The following is a 16,652-nucleotide window of genomic DNA, read 5'->3' on the forward strand; positions in this document are numbered from 1 at the left end:
TGGACATTTGGTGTATTGCCTCCCCTTCAATTGGCCAGTACAATGTGTGTTCATGAATGCCCGTTCTTTATCTCCTCATTCCTTGGAAGACTGAAGCAGTTACTAAATATTAGCCATTTTCACACTACTTGCCCGTTGAGCTGAAAAGTGCTGTGCTGAATGCATTGCATTGATATTTTAAAGACGTCTGCAATATGCCAAGCTTCACACATTCCCCATTATAAACAGGTTTTTTCCCTGTACGTTGCAGTTCTAATATCAAGTATGTGTCTGTTATGCACTTTTTCCCAACTTTTAGTAAATGTGATATGCAGATATTTCTTATAGCAATTTATAATACCATAATACCATAAAATGAAAGCTTATCAAATATGTGATGTTTTGTTGATTTACATTTCATATGTTTAACCCATGTCAAATTGAAAGCTTGCATCCCCATATTAAATGTCTGCTACATCATTTATTATTTCCCGAAAGGTATCTCGGACCTCATAGCCATGGGAAAACCATTAAGAGAAGCGTCAGTTGTTGTTTGTGTATGTGTTTGCGTGTGTGAGTGTGTGAGAGTATGAGAGAGTATGAGAGAGAGTGAGAGAGAGTGAGAGAGTGAGAGAGCACAGTAGTTGGGTTGTTGTAGTTGTGTCTTCACTCCACAGTCTGCATGCTAACCTACAGTAGAGGATATCAGCTCATTTGCATGCCTCATGTGACCTAAACCCCTCCCACCCTGACCCAGCCCCTCCCCTACCACTCTGGCTCCTCCTCTCCGTGGTATGTGAACATTGACTTTTATGTTTTGATCATAATGTTTTTCTCCACAAAGAATGTTGAGTGTTTCTATTTATATGTTGTGATTAAAATAACACCCTGGAAACGGCTTCAGGTCTTTCAGAAATAATTTAATGGACAAAACCTTCTATTTTCTGTTTCATACAGTAAGCAATATTGCCTCAAAGGTAATAAAATAAATAATAATAATAATAAATAATACAATATAACCATTACCTGCACCAAAAAGTTGTACCCTCCCAAAGGTATTTGAAAGATCAGAATCTTGAAGATTGTTATAGTTCTGATTTACTCGTTTTTTTTTCATCTTCATGTTTCTCTTGCAGAGATCCGTCTGAGAAAGCTGGTGGATGAGAGAGAGGCTTTAGTGGAACAGGTCAGTGGTCACGCACAGCTGTGTGCTTCACATATTTCTGTGATTTCATATTGCATTACACTCAAAGCCTAGAGCACCTACAGTCGGTGTACACTCTCAAAAATAAAGGTACAGAAAGTGCCTAAAAAGGCTTGTTGCTCAGGCGGTACCCTATTGGTACACAAAATTGTACCCCTAGCCAGCAATATATTATTATTAATTTGCACCTTTTTTGCTTGGATAAAGTACTCATTTGTGCCCAAAGAGAGCATTACTGCACTTTCAGGGGGTACATTTGGGAGATTATATCCTTGAAGAACAAACATGTACCTCCACCATCACTGTATTTGTGAGAGTGTGAGGTGAGTGGAGGGTGACCCGCACCTCTGCCGCACACAGGTGAAGAAGCTGAAGGCTCAGCTGGAGCAGAGTAACGGCACTCAGGAGGCCGCCAGCCCCGAAGGCGACGTTCTGGAGAACGGCACCGACTCGCACATCCTCGATGTTCAAAGTACGCCCCGCCATCCCAGAAAGCACACTAATGCGCATCCGGACCTGTGGTGCAGATACAATCAGAAATGCTCACGGCCATGTCAGTTATGCGGTGTATCTTTGTGTATGTGTTGTTATCTTTGGTGCCACCAAATTGCTGCTGGAGGACAATAAATATGTATCACCTAAAATTTGAGAGGAACTTGGTCAAAAGATGCATAATGTTTCAACTTCGTTGTGAGACCTTGCGTTCTTTGAAATGGACTATTCGGCTGATATGGCACCACATTTTTCTCTCTAATATCCAACATTTCCCTTTCACAGGAGATGCTAACAGGCACATTAGTGACCTGAAGTTTAAACTTGTCAAATCGGAGCAGGAAGTGACCGCTTTGGAGCAGAACGTGAGTACAGAGAATGAGCGCACGCACGGTGTTTGAGTTTAAATCACGCTGCTTCCGTCGCTAGGTTTACGCCGGACTGCCTTCTCGTCCTGTAACTGCAGGTCATACGGTTGGAGGGTCAGGTGACGCGCTACAAGACTGCCTCTGAGAATGCTGAGAAAGTTGAGGACGACCTGAAAGCTGAGAAACGCAGGATGCAGAGAGAGGTAGGCCCACCGAGGCACTCAAACCCTCCATTTCACTTTTCTCCCGTTTTTGGTTGGGTGCTTTTGTCTCACCTGCAGTTTTTCCTGACCACTATCACCATGGGCTACAGGTAGCTTTCATCCATTGTGAAGCTTATTGTGATAGATATTTCTGCACTATACAAACCCTGCTGAAAAAAAAAAAGCGCTCAAGTCATGTTTTGAAACAACTGGTAGTTGGTCATTTCAAGCTGGTCATAGCTGAATTTTACATCAGGGAATTTATTTGGTTTGATTAGATTTTTCTCACTCACCTTCTTTCCCCCGGGCACAGCTGCGGTCAGCACTGGACAAGATTGACGAGCTGGAGGCCAGCAACAGCCATCTGGGCAAACGACTCGAGAAGATGAAAGCCAACCGGAGCGCCCTGCTCTCCCAGCAATAATGACCTTTGACCCCCCCTCCTCAACCAATCCCTGACTCACCATCGGCGCTGTAGCTCGCCTCAGGATGCCCAAAACACCGCGCTCCCATTGTCAACCAAACAGCCAAAAAATTAAGATTATATTAAATTAACCATATCCTAAACATACGCAACCACACGCATGCACACACAGACACTGACACACACAAGCTATGTGCCATTTTTCCTAGGGTTTATTTTTTGTATTGTTAAAAGAGAATGGATAACGGTATTTTAGCAGGCAAATCAAACCCCGGCAGTATCGTTCATGCTGAAACGGGTGGCGGGTGAAACGTTGTGCCTCGCTCCTCTGGACCGCAAGCGGTCGACAGGACCGCACGACCGTGCGCTCGGGACAGCTCCGGACCCTGCATCAGCAGCACAGAGAGGGAGAGAGGACGGGGAAAACCTGAGCTCACGGCATTCTGGGACGGGGCGGGTTTCCGGAACGTTCTGGACTGTGAGCACCTTTGGATTGGGACCGAAAGGTGCGTGGCGCTAACGGGCCACCCCCCCTCCCCCCTGGCACCCCAGACTGGATCCTCTCATGGCCGTCATGATATTTCTCCCCCTGACTCTGCGTGCTCAAAGTCTCACTGCGCTTCTAGCTACGGGTGTTCCTCCCTCCACCGCCAAGCTGCACAGTCCACACAGACAGCCACTGGTCTTTGGGTGGGTGGGCGGGCGACTGGTCACACAAGGGGAACCTTTACTGGATGGACTGGCTCTCTTTTGTGCGTTCTGCTCTTCCCTTTGCTGAGAAATTCATTCTGTTTCTTTTTAAATGTTTGCAACCAGGGCAAAATCATCTGTCTCTCCCCCCTTGGAACCGCGTGGTGGGTTATGAGCGAGCGCTTGATTGTGCTTCTGTTAGCCTGCCTTCGTGTCCACATCTGTGGTGTGCATTAGCCAAGCATAGCACTTGGGGGTCAGAGACACAGGCCCCACTTAATGTTTTTGTTTTTATTACTTTTTGGCACAAAGAAAGAGTAAAGCCATCACCACAGAAAGTATATCAGCACGTTATGAATTTCATTATCACCCTTTGAAGAGGAAATTAAATATATTAATTTTGTATTAAGAAATTGAATGAATAATGTGCTGCAGTAATGCTGAACTCTCGCTGAATGTATCGGTTGCATTGACACTTCAACGGACGCCGTAGAAATGCATTAGGTCAGCATTCCACACCTCGGAGTCCTGCAGTCTGAGATGAGAGAGGCCTCTGAGACGGGCCTTGTACCAAACACCTTACTTGCCTATTTGCCTACTATTGAGTATACAAGGTGAATACAGGTTTAGTAGGCAAGTAAGCTGATTTGAAACATGTCCGTGGTGATGATGCAGCAAAGCTGAGGAAAAGCACCCCCACCCCCCCTCCGCCCCCAGGCCCACCCTCCCCTGCCTGCCTGCTGTTGCCGAGCTTCGAATCCCGCCAACTCTGAGAGACCGCGCATCACCCTGTTTACAAAGCTTTAAAACTGTTTTTAAAAAAAGAAGGAATTGTAATGTTTGTGCAATATTTGAAAATGTCTATTAAAGCAGACGTTGATGCTGTCTTGTGGTCTTCTGCTTAGTAAATGCCAAACAAATTGCCTGGTTTGAGGAAAGATAGTATTTGTTACTATCGGTGTGATGTACTGTGCTTGCAAGAAAACTTGGCTTAGCATGTTGCGCTGCCAATAACTGGATTAGAAATCAAATGCTTTCCCGAAGTCCTCTACACCTCTCTCCTCCACTCGTGTTTATCTTATGAGAACAAATCACTATTCATCCACAAAAAATATTTATTGTTTTCCAGATCATTTCTGAAAACCAACAGCATATACCCAGATCATGTCTAAGTCTAGAAGTGCAGTTCAGTGTACTGTTCTGTAGGTGGCACTGTGTGCCATCTTATCCCATTTCTCATCCTTGCACAAAATCAGAATTCTTGAAGTAAGCAATGCCCTTGAAAAAAGGTACTTATACTTCAAGTAAATTATAAAATGATAAAATGCTTCTTGCCTACAAAACGTGTGTGAATTATCGTTAATAGTGAATTATTGTGCCAGTATTTTCATAAGACACACCAAAAGCATCAGAAAGCATCTGTATATGAAACTGGAATAGTCTGATCAAATGACCTGCTATAGCACAAACAGCATGATTATTAAACCACAATATACTTACACCAGAAACGGTCGATTGTTTCACTTTGAGCCAAATTTTATTTTCTTGCCTTGGTACTAGGTCTTAATCTATTACATAGGCTTAATATTAAGGAACAGAATACAACCAGTTCTGTATTAGCCACCTCATCTGACAGACATGAACAAACATAGCTTACATAGTGGAAAAATTGGCTCCAGCATTCAAACACAGTGGAAAATAGTCTTTCCCTTCCCTTGTGCAAACAAAGGACACTCCCCTGGGTCATTTCAGTTGCTGTAGGGTTTAAAACCATAACTCACATTCTGTGACATCAACATCACTTTGTTGTCCTATAGGCTGGAGCAATGCCTCATAAAGCATGAAGCACTCCATCTTGGAGATAGTACGAACAGGCTATTTGGGAGTTTCTGATGGCTTATGAGTAACATACATGGCCCTCAGTATTCAGTAGCCTAACCGTGTAAACTATGAATAGGGGAGGAGAAAGGTTTGAGCTTCAGAGGGACAATAACAACGGGTCACTGAATGATAGGAAGTGGAGGGGAAAATGTGCCAACTGAGGCGAATGTTGATGCATTCACTCTTATGGAACAATTTCAAAAGATGACCCAGACATGGAGGATGCAATCCAATGGAGAATCCATGTTTCCGAAGGAAACCATCCTACAACAAAGGCGAGGACACCAATATTTATTTGACCTAAATATTAATATGTTGTTGATTTTGATGGATATCCATTTAGCCTACACTATGCTATAATTATTCTCTGAGTACATTTCAAAGCATATTTTGGGTACTCTGGGTACCTTTCAAATCAAACCTATATTTTACTATTGCACTGTAATTACAGCTCATACCCCACTGAGTTGCTCAAACCCTATACCCCTGTTCATACATCACTGAGCTGCTCAAATACTACACCTTTGCTAATATCTCATTCGCCTGCTGAAACCCTACACCCCTGCTTATACCTCACTGACCTGCTCAAACCCTACACCCCTGCTCATAAACCACTGAGCTGCTCAAACCCTATACCCCTGCTCATACCCCACTGAGCTGCTCAAACCCTATACCCCACTCATACTTCACTGAGCTGCTCAAACTCTACACCAGTGCTACTCAACTCAATGTCCTGCAGGCCACAGTGTCTATAGGCATTTGCTTCAACCGTCCACTACACCATATGATTTCACTAATTAGCTCATTATCCGTGGTGTAGCATACAGTCTGAGCAAATGCCTGCAGACACTGCAGCCTGCAGGACGTGGAGTTGAGTAGCGCTTGTCTACAGTCCTGTTCATACCACACTGAGCTGTTCAAACAGTACACCCCTGCTCATCTCTCTCCGCTGCTCAAACCCTACAATCGTGTTAATTTTGTATTCTTTTACAAATTAATTTGTACCGTGTAAAGATTCCTTGTGCTATATATTTGGTTGTATTAATGGTTGTTCTATTAATGAAATAAAGGAAAATCCCACGCGTTGCATCCAAATGTAGCTGCCAAATTATATATTTCAGTGAGAACTATCCCTTCACCATATGAACTCGAGCTTCCGGTTGTCCTGCGAGTAAGGGCTGGCATACAGCTTGTCGATGTCCTGTTGTGTGGTGCTGATGTAATCGGGCGCTCTGGAGGGGTTGCTGGCGAGCAGGTAGCTGGCCCTCAGTCCTCCGGTGAACGGGCCCAGGCCGCACACCTTGGTGTGCCTGGCGGCCTTGCGGAGCGCACACGTGTTGCGCTTGCTCTTGGCGGCGGCCTCGGTCACCTCTGCCGCGTAGTACTGGAACTGCTCCTCCTCCTCGGCGAGCAGCTGCTCGTTCCTCCTCCCCGCCTCCAGCAGCTGGCACCTACGCTGCTGCGCCTTGGCGGCCCTCTCGGCCATCTGGCGGCGGAGGACGTCGTCCATGGAGAAGCGCTCCTCCTTCTTCCTCTGCCGCACCAGCTCCTCTGCCTCCCAGTGGGCGCGGTCCGCCTCCTGGTTGGCGCGGAGGGTGTCCCGCGCCGCCATCTGCTCCTCCTGCGTGCGCTCCTCCCACGCCCTGCGTCTCTCCTCCCGGACGGCGCCGATGGCCTCGACTGTGGCCTTCTTCTTGTCGGCCTCCCGCTGCTTCTGCTCCAGGTCTCTGTCGTGGCGGGGGCTGACCCGCGCCGCCGCCCTGGAGTTGTGTTCCTCCTCGCGCCCGGCCTTCTCCCGCAGCTGGGCCGCCAGCTGGTCCACCACCTTCTGCCTGTGCCTCTGGAGCTCCCTGAACCTGTCCGCCGCCTCCTCCTTCCTCTTCCTCACCCACCGCTCCTTCTCCTCCACCACCAGCCTCCGCCGCTCCTCCTCCTCCGCATGCCTCAGTGCCTCCCTAGCCCGGATGGCGTCGCGCTGCGACACGAGGTACTCGTGCGCCTTCCTGGCGCTCACCTTCTCCTCCTGCTCCCTCCTCCGCTGCTCGGCCTTCTCCCGCTCGTATCTCTCGCGCCAGCGCTGGCACTCCTCCACCTCTTTCTCCTTCTCCAGTTTTATTGTGAGATCCTGGCTCCTCAGCTGTTGCATTAGGCCTTCGTTGATAGCCACTCGTTCCCTCTCCCGCCTCTTTGCCTTCTCACGCTCCTGCTCCACGGCCTCCAGATCCCGCTGCCTGACCTGCGCCATTAACTTCCTGGTCTCGTCTTCGGCGGCGACCTCCATCTGACGCTTTATCTCCATGTGCTCCTCCCTGGTCTTCAGGGTCTCGCTCAGCAGGAGCTTGCTGTTGAATGTTTTGACGCGGTCACTCTGGTAGAACTGGCGGCGTGTGACTTTTGCCAGAGCCTCAGCCCTCTTTTTCCCAAGCAGGCCCCTGGCATCATGCCAGCTGCCTCCCTGGGTCCCGAGGAGACAATCCTCGTCCATGTTCACGTCATTGTCTAGAAACCTTCTAGACCGCTCTTTTATAGAGTGCGATTGCCAGTCTTCGTAGTCCTCATTGTGACGTCATCCAACCGCTGCTAAAATGCCGAGCCCAATCAGAGCAGGTGGATATGTACTGACGTCACAGGGCCATGAGTCCCCAGAAGCTTGCCGTTTCCCGTTAATTTAGGGGACGTTATCTATAACAATGCACTTGTGCAAAACAAAATATTCCTATTTATTATTTTTTTTCCTACTTATTTCGGCGGAATAAAAAAAGTTGATCGTTATCTTTTTTTCAGCTGAGTAAAGTGCCTTATACCAGCAACCTGTGCATCAGCAGAATACAGACTAATCAATTTCCCTTCCAACAAACAAAAAAACTGTACGATTTCGCCGTTTATTTTATAAGGTTTATTACCTCGTTCAGTGTCGGACAATTGATGATTCTGACATTTATGATAGAATGGTAGGCAGTTAGCATTCAACGCATTAGGGTTGTTTGGTTCCCAGTTGTCTGTCTTCTACGTACAAATGCCAATTAACATTATGATATCGCCCAATAAATAGCGGCCCAGGAATACTAGTACTTTTGCAATTCTATATGTAATTTCCAAATTCTTTGATACGTGGTCACGCAAGTAGGCTACTGTGAATACTGTCTCCCGGTTATATTTGTGTACAGAAGAAATCTGCCAGAAAGACCGCGCACTTTGTGAGTTGATATGAATATATTTTGGCCTACTATGCAATGCTAAACTCATTTTCTGGATAAAAAGATTTAAACTTGAACCTGCGGTCATTTATCATTTTCACTATGGCCTTCTCCGTACTTTGATTTGTTTGAAAGCCTGACGGACATTTCTCTAAAATGCGATTTCCATCATGGTTAACACATAAAAACTACTTTTTCCAAAGATTTTACTTAATAATACTGATTTATATTTGGATCTAAAGTTGATTTTAAAAAGCTGTCTAAAGTGGCAAACTAGTGCCTTGAACAATTATTTTGTATTAACAGTTCTCAAAACTCCGCTCATCTTAAATGCATGGCTCAACTGTCCGCCAGCAGGCTGCAAGGGGGCAGGCAGTGGCGTGCTGTACAGTATTTTATTATCTTTCCCCCATTACGACTTAACCTTTTCAAACCTGTAACTAAAAATGCGAGAGCTTAAATGGCAGAAAGCAATCTCCCCATCAAATCACAGTGAGTGATGAAAGATCCATTCCTGAAATTGACTCCAAATCCATTTTAGAAAATAAGTATAGTTTATTTTCTGACAGCAAATATGCATTTTTATTCAATGATCTGTGACAGTGTTCCTGGCTGTTTTGGCAAAAGTTCTTAAAAGTAAATCTGGATTTCGTTCCTTTGCTTTCGACCACTTGAGAGCAATTGCTCATAGCGCCACTTGCTGATGCTGTCAAATTACAAGGCTAACATTATTTTACAGCTGTTACGATGGTGGCTCAGAAATAAACAAACCGGCCAATGGGCAGTTAGATGTAAGAGAAATGGGGTCAACGGTATTTATGGTGTATGGCCTCAGTACTTAAATATAAATTATTTCCATGAGCACTGCATAGTGCTATGCTTAATTGGGAGAGTGGAAACAGCTGGAGATTGGGCCAAGAATTTGAGCATGATATTACATTGCTCTGGGATAGTGCTTATTTGGATAGTGAGACCCAAGGGCCTTATGTATTTCGTTACATGGTACATCAAAATAAATAAGGTGAGAAACCTGACATCTTAGAATTTTAACAGATGATTTGATTGTTATCATGATGAAGGCAAAGTGGTCAATCCTGGTGAGAGATCTGGCTACTGGGAACTGAAGTCTTTGCATCGCTGGCAGTCAGTGTTTCAGTGGGGCTGCATCCCCGCACTGCCCCCTCTGGCTTGGGGGAGTAAGCACTGCTCTGGATACGGAGGACCATGCGACGGGCGTAAAAGTCGCGGTAGTCAGGTGGCAGCTCCTCCAGGGCCTGCAGTGCACGCTCCAGCCCCTGCATGGCCTTGGCGGCCGCCACGGGGTCTTTGTTCCCGTAAGGGTCTTTCCTGTCATAGCTTTCAGCCTTCAAGTGGCGCCAGAACACATTGACACCGACCCCAAACTGCAGAGCAAGGGTGTTGTGAAACCACAGAGCTGCGGGAAGAAAGGGAATCATTAGAGAGATGCTAAAGGGTTCTGTGGTGCACTACCTGTCTGTGCTAAAAGGTTCTGTGGTGCACTACCTGTCTGTGCTAAAAGGTTCTGTGGTGCACTACCTGTCTGTGCTAAAAGGTTCTGTGGTGCACTACCTGCCTGTGCTAAAAGGTTATATGGTGCAGTACCTGTCTGTGCTAAAAGGTTCTACGGTGCACTACCTGTCTGTGCTAAAAGGTTATATGGTGCAATACCTGTCTGTGCTAAAAGGTTATATGGTGCAATACCTGTCTGTGCTAAAAGGTTATATGGTGCACTACCTGTCTGTGCTAAAAGGTTCTACGGTGCACTACCTGTCTTTGTCCTTTCCTGCACAGTTGCACTGAATTTCAACTAGGGCTTTGGACGGTTTAGAAAATGGCAGCAAAGGTAACTGTCCTGATTCTATTTGTAATTATGAACATGTAGAATCATTTTTATAGAAGCTAAAGTGATAGTACATAACAACTGATAAGAAACAACAAGAAACAACAAATTAATTTAAAAAATGAATAAAGGAATGTCTAAGTTATAAAAATAGAACAGTATTCTATGCATTTCTTGAATTAATTTTCAAAAGACACATGTAATTGGAATATTTTGGCTTCATCGGTGCACAAGACAATCCAATACAATCCAATAATTTCAATACTGAGTATCTCTGAATTTGTAGAATCTGTGGTTACACATTCCTTTTCCAAACAGGAGGTCCTGCTTCCAGCCTTTCCCACACTTTATCTTCCATCTCTCACCCCACCCTACACTCCCATACCAGGAATAAAGAGGAGGTCTCCTGGCTCGAGCACACACTCGTACCGCCTGGCCTTCACAAACTTGGGGTACTGCTGAAGATCAGGGGAATCGATATCCAGAACCTCCGACTTGTCACCTTACAAGAGGGATGAAAAGCATCAGCAACAGCTAACCTTTGCAGAAACAGTCATGACATGTACCCATCAAAAGCTTTGTTCCATACTGTAATTATGTAAGAAAAAAAAATAGAAAATACCACTTAATGTCAAAATGTAGAATGACTAAGACGTCCATCGTTTTGCTGTCAAATTTGACTTTCATTCGCCCTCATTGATTTGGTCCTAAACTTCAACTTTATTTGTGTCTGCACGAAAAAGCATATCTAGAATTGTATCACACATTCAGGTAATCACAGGCTCAGTAGGGATTCTTCAGACGAGAATTACAGGTTTGTTGTGTCAACAAAATTGTTGGCCAATCTTACCTGACAGATAGAGGTGCTCCGCGTCTTGAGGACTGTACAGAACTACACGTTTCCGCCCACTCACCTGGGCCAGCAGGTTATCCATCACCTAGTAGAGGAGAAAGCATGAGGAAGGTATGGCTTTACAATTATTTCCTGTGTGTGCCTCTGTTGCTCACTCCTTCCTAATGTTTCACCTCTCTTGTAATTTGCATAACATTGATATTTAATTTATCCCTCATTCATATTCATACCCCTCCCTTCCTCCCCTCCACTCACATCGTAGTGTGTCCACAGTTGTAGGCCACAGGAGCTAATGCGAAACACGCAGGAGAAAAACTGCTCTGGCTCAAAGAACCCTGGGATAGAGAAGTCCTCCGCCAATCCTGGGAACTGCTTCCTCAGATCAGCAGGCTCCTGGGAGACAGAGTGGATGTGACAGGATGCAAACCAAACTTGGAACGAAGGCAGTGGAACACTGTTATGGACTATCATGCCAGTCTTCTGGGAATCTTAAAAGATGCACACATGCACAAGGTTGACTCACCCTACGTGGGTCTTCTCCTAGAGAACGCAAGTAATAACTCTCCTCCTGTTGGGACACACAGACCAAATTAGACTGGCTAATATTAATGACCCTCAAGACCAGTAATGTCAATTCCTCCATTCCACTTCACTCCAGTGACGTGGCAGGTGTATATGCCGACCCAATCTATGGAACGCACATCGATGTAACTTATTCAAAATTATTAGTTCAGCTTTTAAAACATTCCCTGACCTCAGAGATGAAGAAATCAGGGTGTTTTGTCTCTGCAGCTCTCTGGACAAACACATCAAATGGCAAAGTCCTGAGACAACACACAGAGGAGAAATGTGAAATTGGGGTTTCTACAGCATGCCAGTTTTGGGAATATGTTGAAATGATGTATTAAGTCGCATAGCTTGGAGCAAAACTAGGGCGCTACCTGTACAGGAAGTTCTTGCGAAGGAAGTCCATTTGTGGTACAGGAGACACATGGATTTTAACCTCCCTGTCACCACCATTTTTTTTAAGGTAATCCACTGTCCACTTGTCAAGGCAAGGCCCAAGGGAGACACCCCTTAGCACAGCGGGAGTGCGCTGCAACACACATAAACACATAATTCTGTAGCAGGTTACGCTCATGCAATATAATAGCTACAAATCAGCTAGATTCTGTTTGCAGTGCTGGTATATTTACCATTGGGTAAATCGCTGTCAGGAAAATCTCCCTATCAACCGCTGTATACACGGGTACCGACACCTTCTCGGGGCGCTGCATCATCACAGCAATCACATCATAGTTCTGTCAAAAACGAAAAGAAAATGTGGGCGGGCGAACCCTGACAGCCACATCGGTACATCAGTGGAGACTTTCAATCGGTCGGCCGCTGTAGAGTGTCTGCTCAGTATGTTCCCCGGAAACACAAACCAATTCCGTACTTGTACAAATGTTTCTGTTGTTTATAAAGTTTTGTCTTTCCAGCATGTACCAAACGTTAGGTAGCTAGTTATCTTCTTGGTGTATTATGTTATTTTTACTTATGAAAAAATAGACTATAATGCAAATACAATTGGCTAATCATATGGTCAAACTCGAAACTAGTAATTTTGGTAAGAACAGTTTATTAGCGTCCTGTCTATGCTTGTAACCAGCTAGCATTTACATGCGCACACAGCATTTTTTTTTCTGTCATCCAATTGATGAATAGGACCGATCACAGTCTTTTATAGTTCTGTGAGACCGATGATGGAGATCTTTTAACAAATCTAGCTGATTTCTTTATGCCAAATGTTTCCTGCCGGACTTCATTACAGACGGACCCAAGGGGGAAATGGGAGATGCACAATGGCGCTGCCCATTCTGAGGAGTTGTTGTGCCAGGCGTCCGACCTTGCTGACCCGTTTGTTTAGAGCTGATCGCGATGTGCTGGTCCACCCCACTAGCAGAACTCTAACACCAGTGGCTCCCGTCCTGTCCACGGTTCGGTTGTTGAGTTCACATCGGGATGGACATTCTAACAAACAGACGCCGAAAGTACTCTTCGTCGGCATCCCCAACCCTCTCATGTGGTTCAGAACCCGAATATACTACTTCTTGATACGGGCCTATTTTGACAAAGAATTTAATATCGAGGAGTTTACGGATGGGGCAAAACAGGTATGTGTCGTGAACGTATGAAGGGAGTTACGAATGAACACTGAATTTAACATTGAACTTACACATGCCTGCCTAGATACATTTCTGAAAGATGGTTAGCTGGATAGCTAGTTAGTTGCCAGGCAACTTAACCTATTCTACATACGCACTCTCACCCCAGATCTGTTTATGCATCTAATAAAATATTGGTGGGATAAATATTAGTAATAACCTTTGGTTTGGCAGCTTTTGTTCACAACTCTTGGACAGATGTTTTCAAATGTCCTTACTTGACCTGACAAGTCTGTCTAGCTAGCGTGACTCAAAGTCCGTTACTTAGGAATTAGATATGGTTTGTTATTCAAATTCAAATTAAACTGGTGGCTTTACATCTTGACAAAAACAAAGTAGACTTGTTTTGATCAGCACGGTGTTTAACAAAGTGGGCGCTGTCTCAAGGTGCAAGTTAGACATGTCTTGGCAGGCTCTTTTTTGTGGCGTTGTTATCGTAGCCATGCCAGTGTATCGATGTGTTCGCCCCTGTCAGTGATTAGATTGTTGTTGTTTTTTGCAGGCCTTCTCACTTGTCTCAAGGCTTCTTTCTCAATGTCAATTTGAGGCTCTTGAAGGTCTGGTGGCCAAAGACGTGAGTGATGTTGCACAAGCCGTGAAACGTTGAGTTATTTTCAACGTATTTTTCCTACTTGTTTGTAGGTATGATTGTTAAGCACATTTGTCATATTGGCTTTGACAGCTGGGCACATGATATAATAACTGCTGGATCATTTTATTTTGCCCCCACAGCTGATTGTTAAACTGGAGGAGAAATGTACCCATCTTTCTCCAGACTACCGGGAGGCGCTCTCTGCAGAAGCAGATGAAATCCTGTACACCACACCGGGTGATGTGGGGATCTACTATGATGACAGTGGTAAGAGCAGAAACCGTGTACAGTGGGATGTTTTAGAGCAGCAATATACAGGAAGCTGTAACCACTTAAGATAAAAGTAATTAAAAACTCATTATTCACAAGACTTGAACCAAGAGTGCTGAACAGAAGTGCACTGCTAGCATGGGTTGTGTCGTGGACACATTGTCGAGCAGGCTGACTCTTTTACCTGTCATTCCCACAGGTCGTAAGTTTGTCAGTATTCTGATGCGGTTCTGGTACTTAACAAGGGCAAAGGTGACTGATGAATCCCTGGAAGGCTCACGTGTCTTCCATCTTGCCACCAATGGAAAACAGGACCAATCCAAGAAGCTTCTCACAGCCAATTATGAGTAAGTGACACTGTCTCAGGGCTGTCCAATGGCTGACTGCCACAGGAAAAAAGTTTTAATGGCGAAGAAAGTATGTTGTATGCGGGCATTTTGTGGGGGGGGGGCTTTGGTTTTCAGGTGTAATAGTATCAGAGTTGTTGTGTTTCTCGGCAGGTTCCAGAGGGAGTTTACACAGGGGGTACCACCGGATTGGACCATCACCAGAATAGAGCACTCAAAACTATTGGACTGAGGGGGGTGGGTTGGTGGGGAGGAGTAGTACGACAGAGGAAGATCTGCAGCTGAGACCGACACCACAGGGGCAGTGGAGGAACCCTCACCAGTGACTCGCCTTCTTTGTAGCCCCATTCTGTAAACAAAACTGCCCCAGCAAAGCACTAAGACTCTTCTAACAAATGGTGGGCGCAAAACAAATGAGAACCTGAGCATAGCCTGAACAGCAAGGACAGCAGTGGAAACGATGGTGGCGAAGGCCATGGATAATGTCAAATAGTGAGGAAGGACACATCCAAGGATCCCATTCACTGTCAGTTTTACACTTTAATGGGTCGAGGACTGGGACAGTGCTGAAGGTTCAGTGGCAGACTTCTGTGTATATTATCCAGAAAGATACAAAGAAAAAACTGATTTGACCCTAATTTAAAATGACGAATTGCAAACTGAACAGGTGGCCTCAAAGATGATATCTTATAAAACCCAAAGACTTGCTCATATAAGGTGTTAAGTGGAGTGTGTGCATCTTTGCTGTGTAAGAATGTGTTGGTGTGTGGCTAGCATACAGCACAATGGTATGTTTTAATTGTGGCATTATTTTCCCTGTCTTAAAAGTGTGCATATCTCCATGGAGGTGGCTGATCAGTGTCTCAGATATCAGAATTACAGGTTTCAGAACTGACTGAATGTCATCAATTTACTTTGTTACTGGTAACCATTAAAAACTAAATAAAGAAGGGAAATGGCTAGTTTCTTCCTTTGTGATGCCATTTGAAGTGCTTGTCCATGGTGCATCTATATATCAAGAAATCCTTTATACTGTATATATACAGTGGGCCCCTGATTGGAAACACAAAAAAAATACTTTTAATATGATTGAGATCAACTCAAAATCCCAACCTGTGAAAAATACTGTACTTTATTCATTTCAATGGAACCAACCAAAATCAAACATTTAATAATAAAATAGATGTGACCAAAGACAAGGTTTCATATTTATTGGTTTAGTTCTTGGTGCATCCACCTCTGGCATGGAAAACAGCATGTAGTCTTTACCTGTAATTGTTCACAAGGTTGGAGAACACATTTGGAGGGATTCTGGCCCATTCCTCTATGTAGACCCTCGTAAAATCATTCATATTCTTGGGTTTGTGCTTATCAACTGGCCTTTTCAGTTCAGCCCTGGTTACATTATTGGCATTGGTTGAATCTGGTTGTCTCGGCTAGGAAGCTGAGACTTGGTCATATACATCAGAATCCACACAGAAATGGTTAAGTGAAAATAACATCCATGTTCTGGCCATCTCAGTCTCCAGACTTATATCCCATCAAAAACATGGGTCCATAAGGGCAAACCAAGGATATCAATGATTCTGAAAAGTTCTGCCTGGAGGAATGATTAAAAAATCACTCCAAATGTGTTATTTATCCTTATTTTATCCTTAGGTAAGACTTTGGTTGATTCCACTGAATCATTAATAAAACACTACTTTTCACGGGTTGGAAAATAATGCTTATGCCAATAACAGTTTTATTCTTTAGTTTACAGTATTTCCGTGCATATTTATCAAGGGTACCAATAACTCTGGTATATAATTTCAATATGAATTTAAAAATGATATTTGTATGAAATATGAGTAAATTATATTAAAATATATAATTAATTATATTGATGACCCGGGCTTTGTTCAACAACCAATGCTGTTCTTTAGTGCGTAGTCAGAAGGAATGGGAATTTGGAGACAAGGCTCAACTCTCATCTCAGGTACACTTACATTGCATTGATTTGAAACAACCATCTATAAATATAAGACGTTTAGCGGCCAGCCCTTGATTAAGCCACCCGCCAAGCGAATCAGCTGAAATACAAT

The 16,652-nt window shown here is 44.5% G+C and overlaps 3 protein-coding genes across 4 annotated transcripts in view; 2 read left to right on the plus strand and 1 right to left on the minus strand.

Annotated features, from left to right (window-relative positions):
- lrrfip1a (leucine rich repeat (in FLII) interacting protein 1a) overlaps positions 1–4,245 on the plus strand; it is a 59,277-nt gene extending 55,032 nt beyond the window's left edge. For both annotated transcript variants that reach the window (XM_061226056.1, XM_061226057.1), the window contains 5 exons: positions 1,116–1,165; positions 1,544–1,655; positions 1,961–2,040; positions 2,142–2,246; positions 2,560–4,245. In XM_061226056.1, coding sequence (XP_061082040.1) covers positions 1,116–1,165; positions 1,544–1,655; positions 1,961–2,040; positions 2,142–2,246; positions 2,560–2,670 — 458 coding nt within the window. In that variant the 3' untranslated portion in view covers positions 2,671–4,245. The remainder of the gene's footprint in view (positions 1–1,115; positions 1,166–1,543; positions 1,656–1,960; positions 2,041–2,141; positions 2,247–2,559) is intronic.
- Positions 4,246–8,167: 3,922 nt separating this feature from the next.
- On the minus strand, positions 8,168–12,824 carry tyw5 (tRNA-yW synthesizing protein 5). The gene is made up of 8 exons (XM_061226058.1): positions 12,349–12,824; positions 12,094–12,248; positions 11,907–11,976; positions 11,676–11,720; positions 11,408–11,545; positions 11,150–11,237; positions 10,685–10,801; positions 8,168–9,873 (listed from the first exon to the last, which is right to left on the minus strand). Exons 1-8 carry the CDS (start codon positions 12,430–12,432, stop codon positions 9,527–9,529), a joined length of 1,044 nt encoding a protein of 347 aa, XP_061082042.1. The 5' UTR covers positions 12,433–12,824; the 3' UTR covers positions 8,168–9,526.
- A 125-nt stretch (positions 12,825–12,949) lies between these two features.
- On the plus strand, positions 12,950–15,534 carry maip1 (matrix AAA peptidase interacting protein 1). The gene is made up of 5 exons (XM_061226059.1): positions 12,950–13,308; positions 13,862–13,933; positions 14,092–14,218; positions 14,421–14,568; positions 14,722–15,534. Exons 1-5 carry the CDS (start codon positions 12,997–12,999, stop codon positions 14,798–14,800), a joined length of 738 nt encoding a protein of 245 aa, XP_061082043.1. The 5' UTR covers positions 12,950–12,996; the 3' UTR covers positions 14,801–15,534.
- Positions 15,535–16,652: the final 1,118 nt, after the last annotated feature.

Source organism: Conger conger, chromosome 17 (assembly GCF_963514075.1).
Source record: "Conger conger chromosome 17, fConCon1.1, whole genome shotgun sequence".
Taxonomy (NCBI): Eukaryota; Metazoa; Chordata; class Actinopteri; order Anguilliformes; family Congridae; genus Conger; species Conger conger.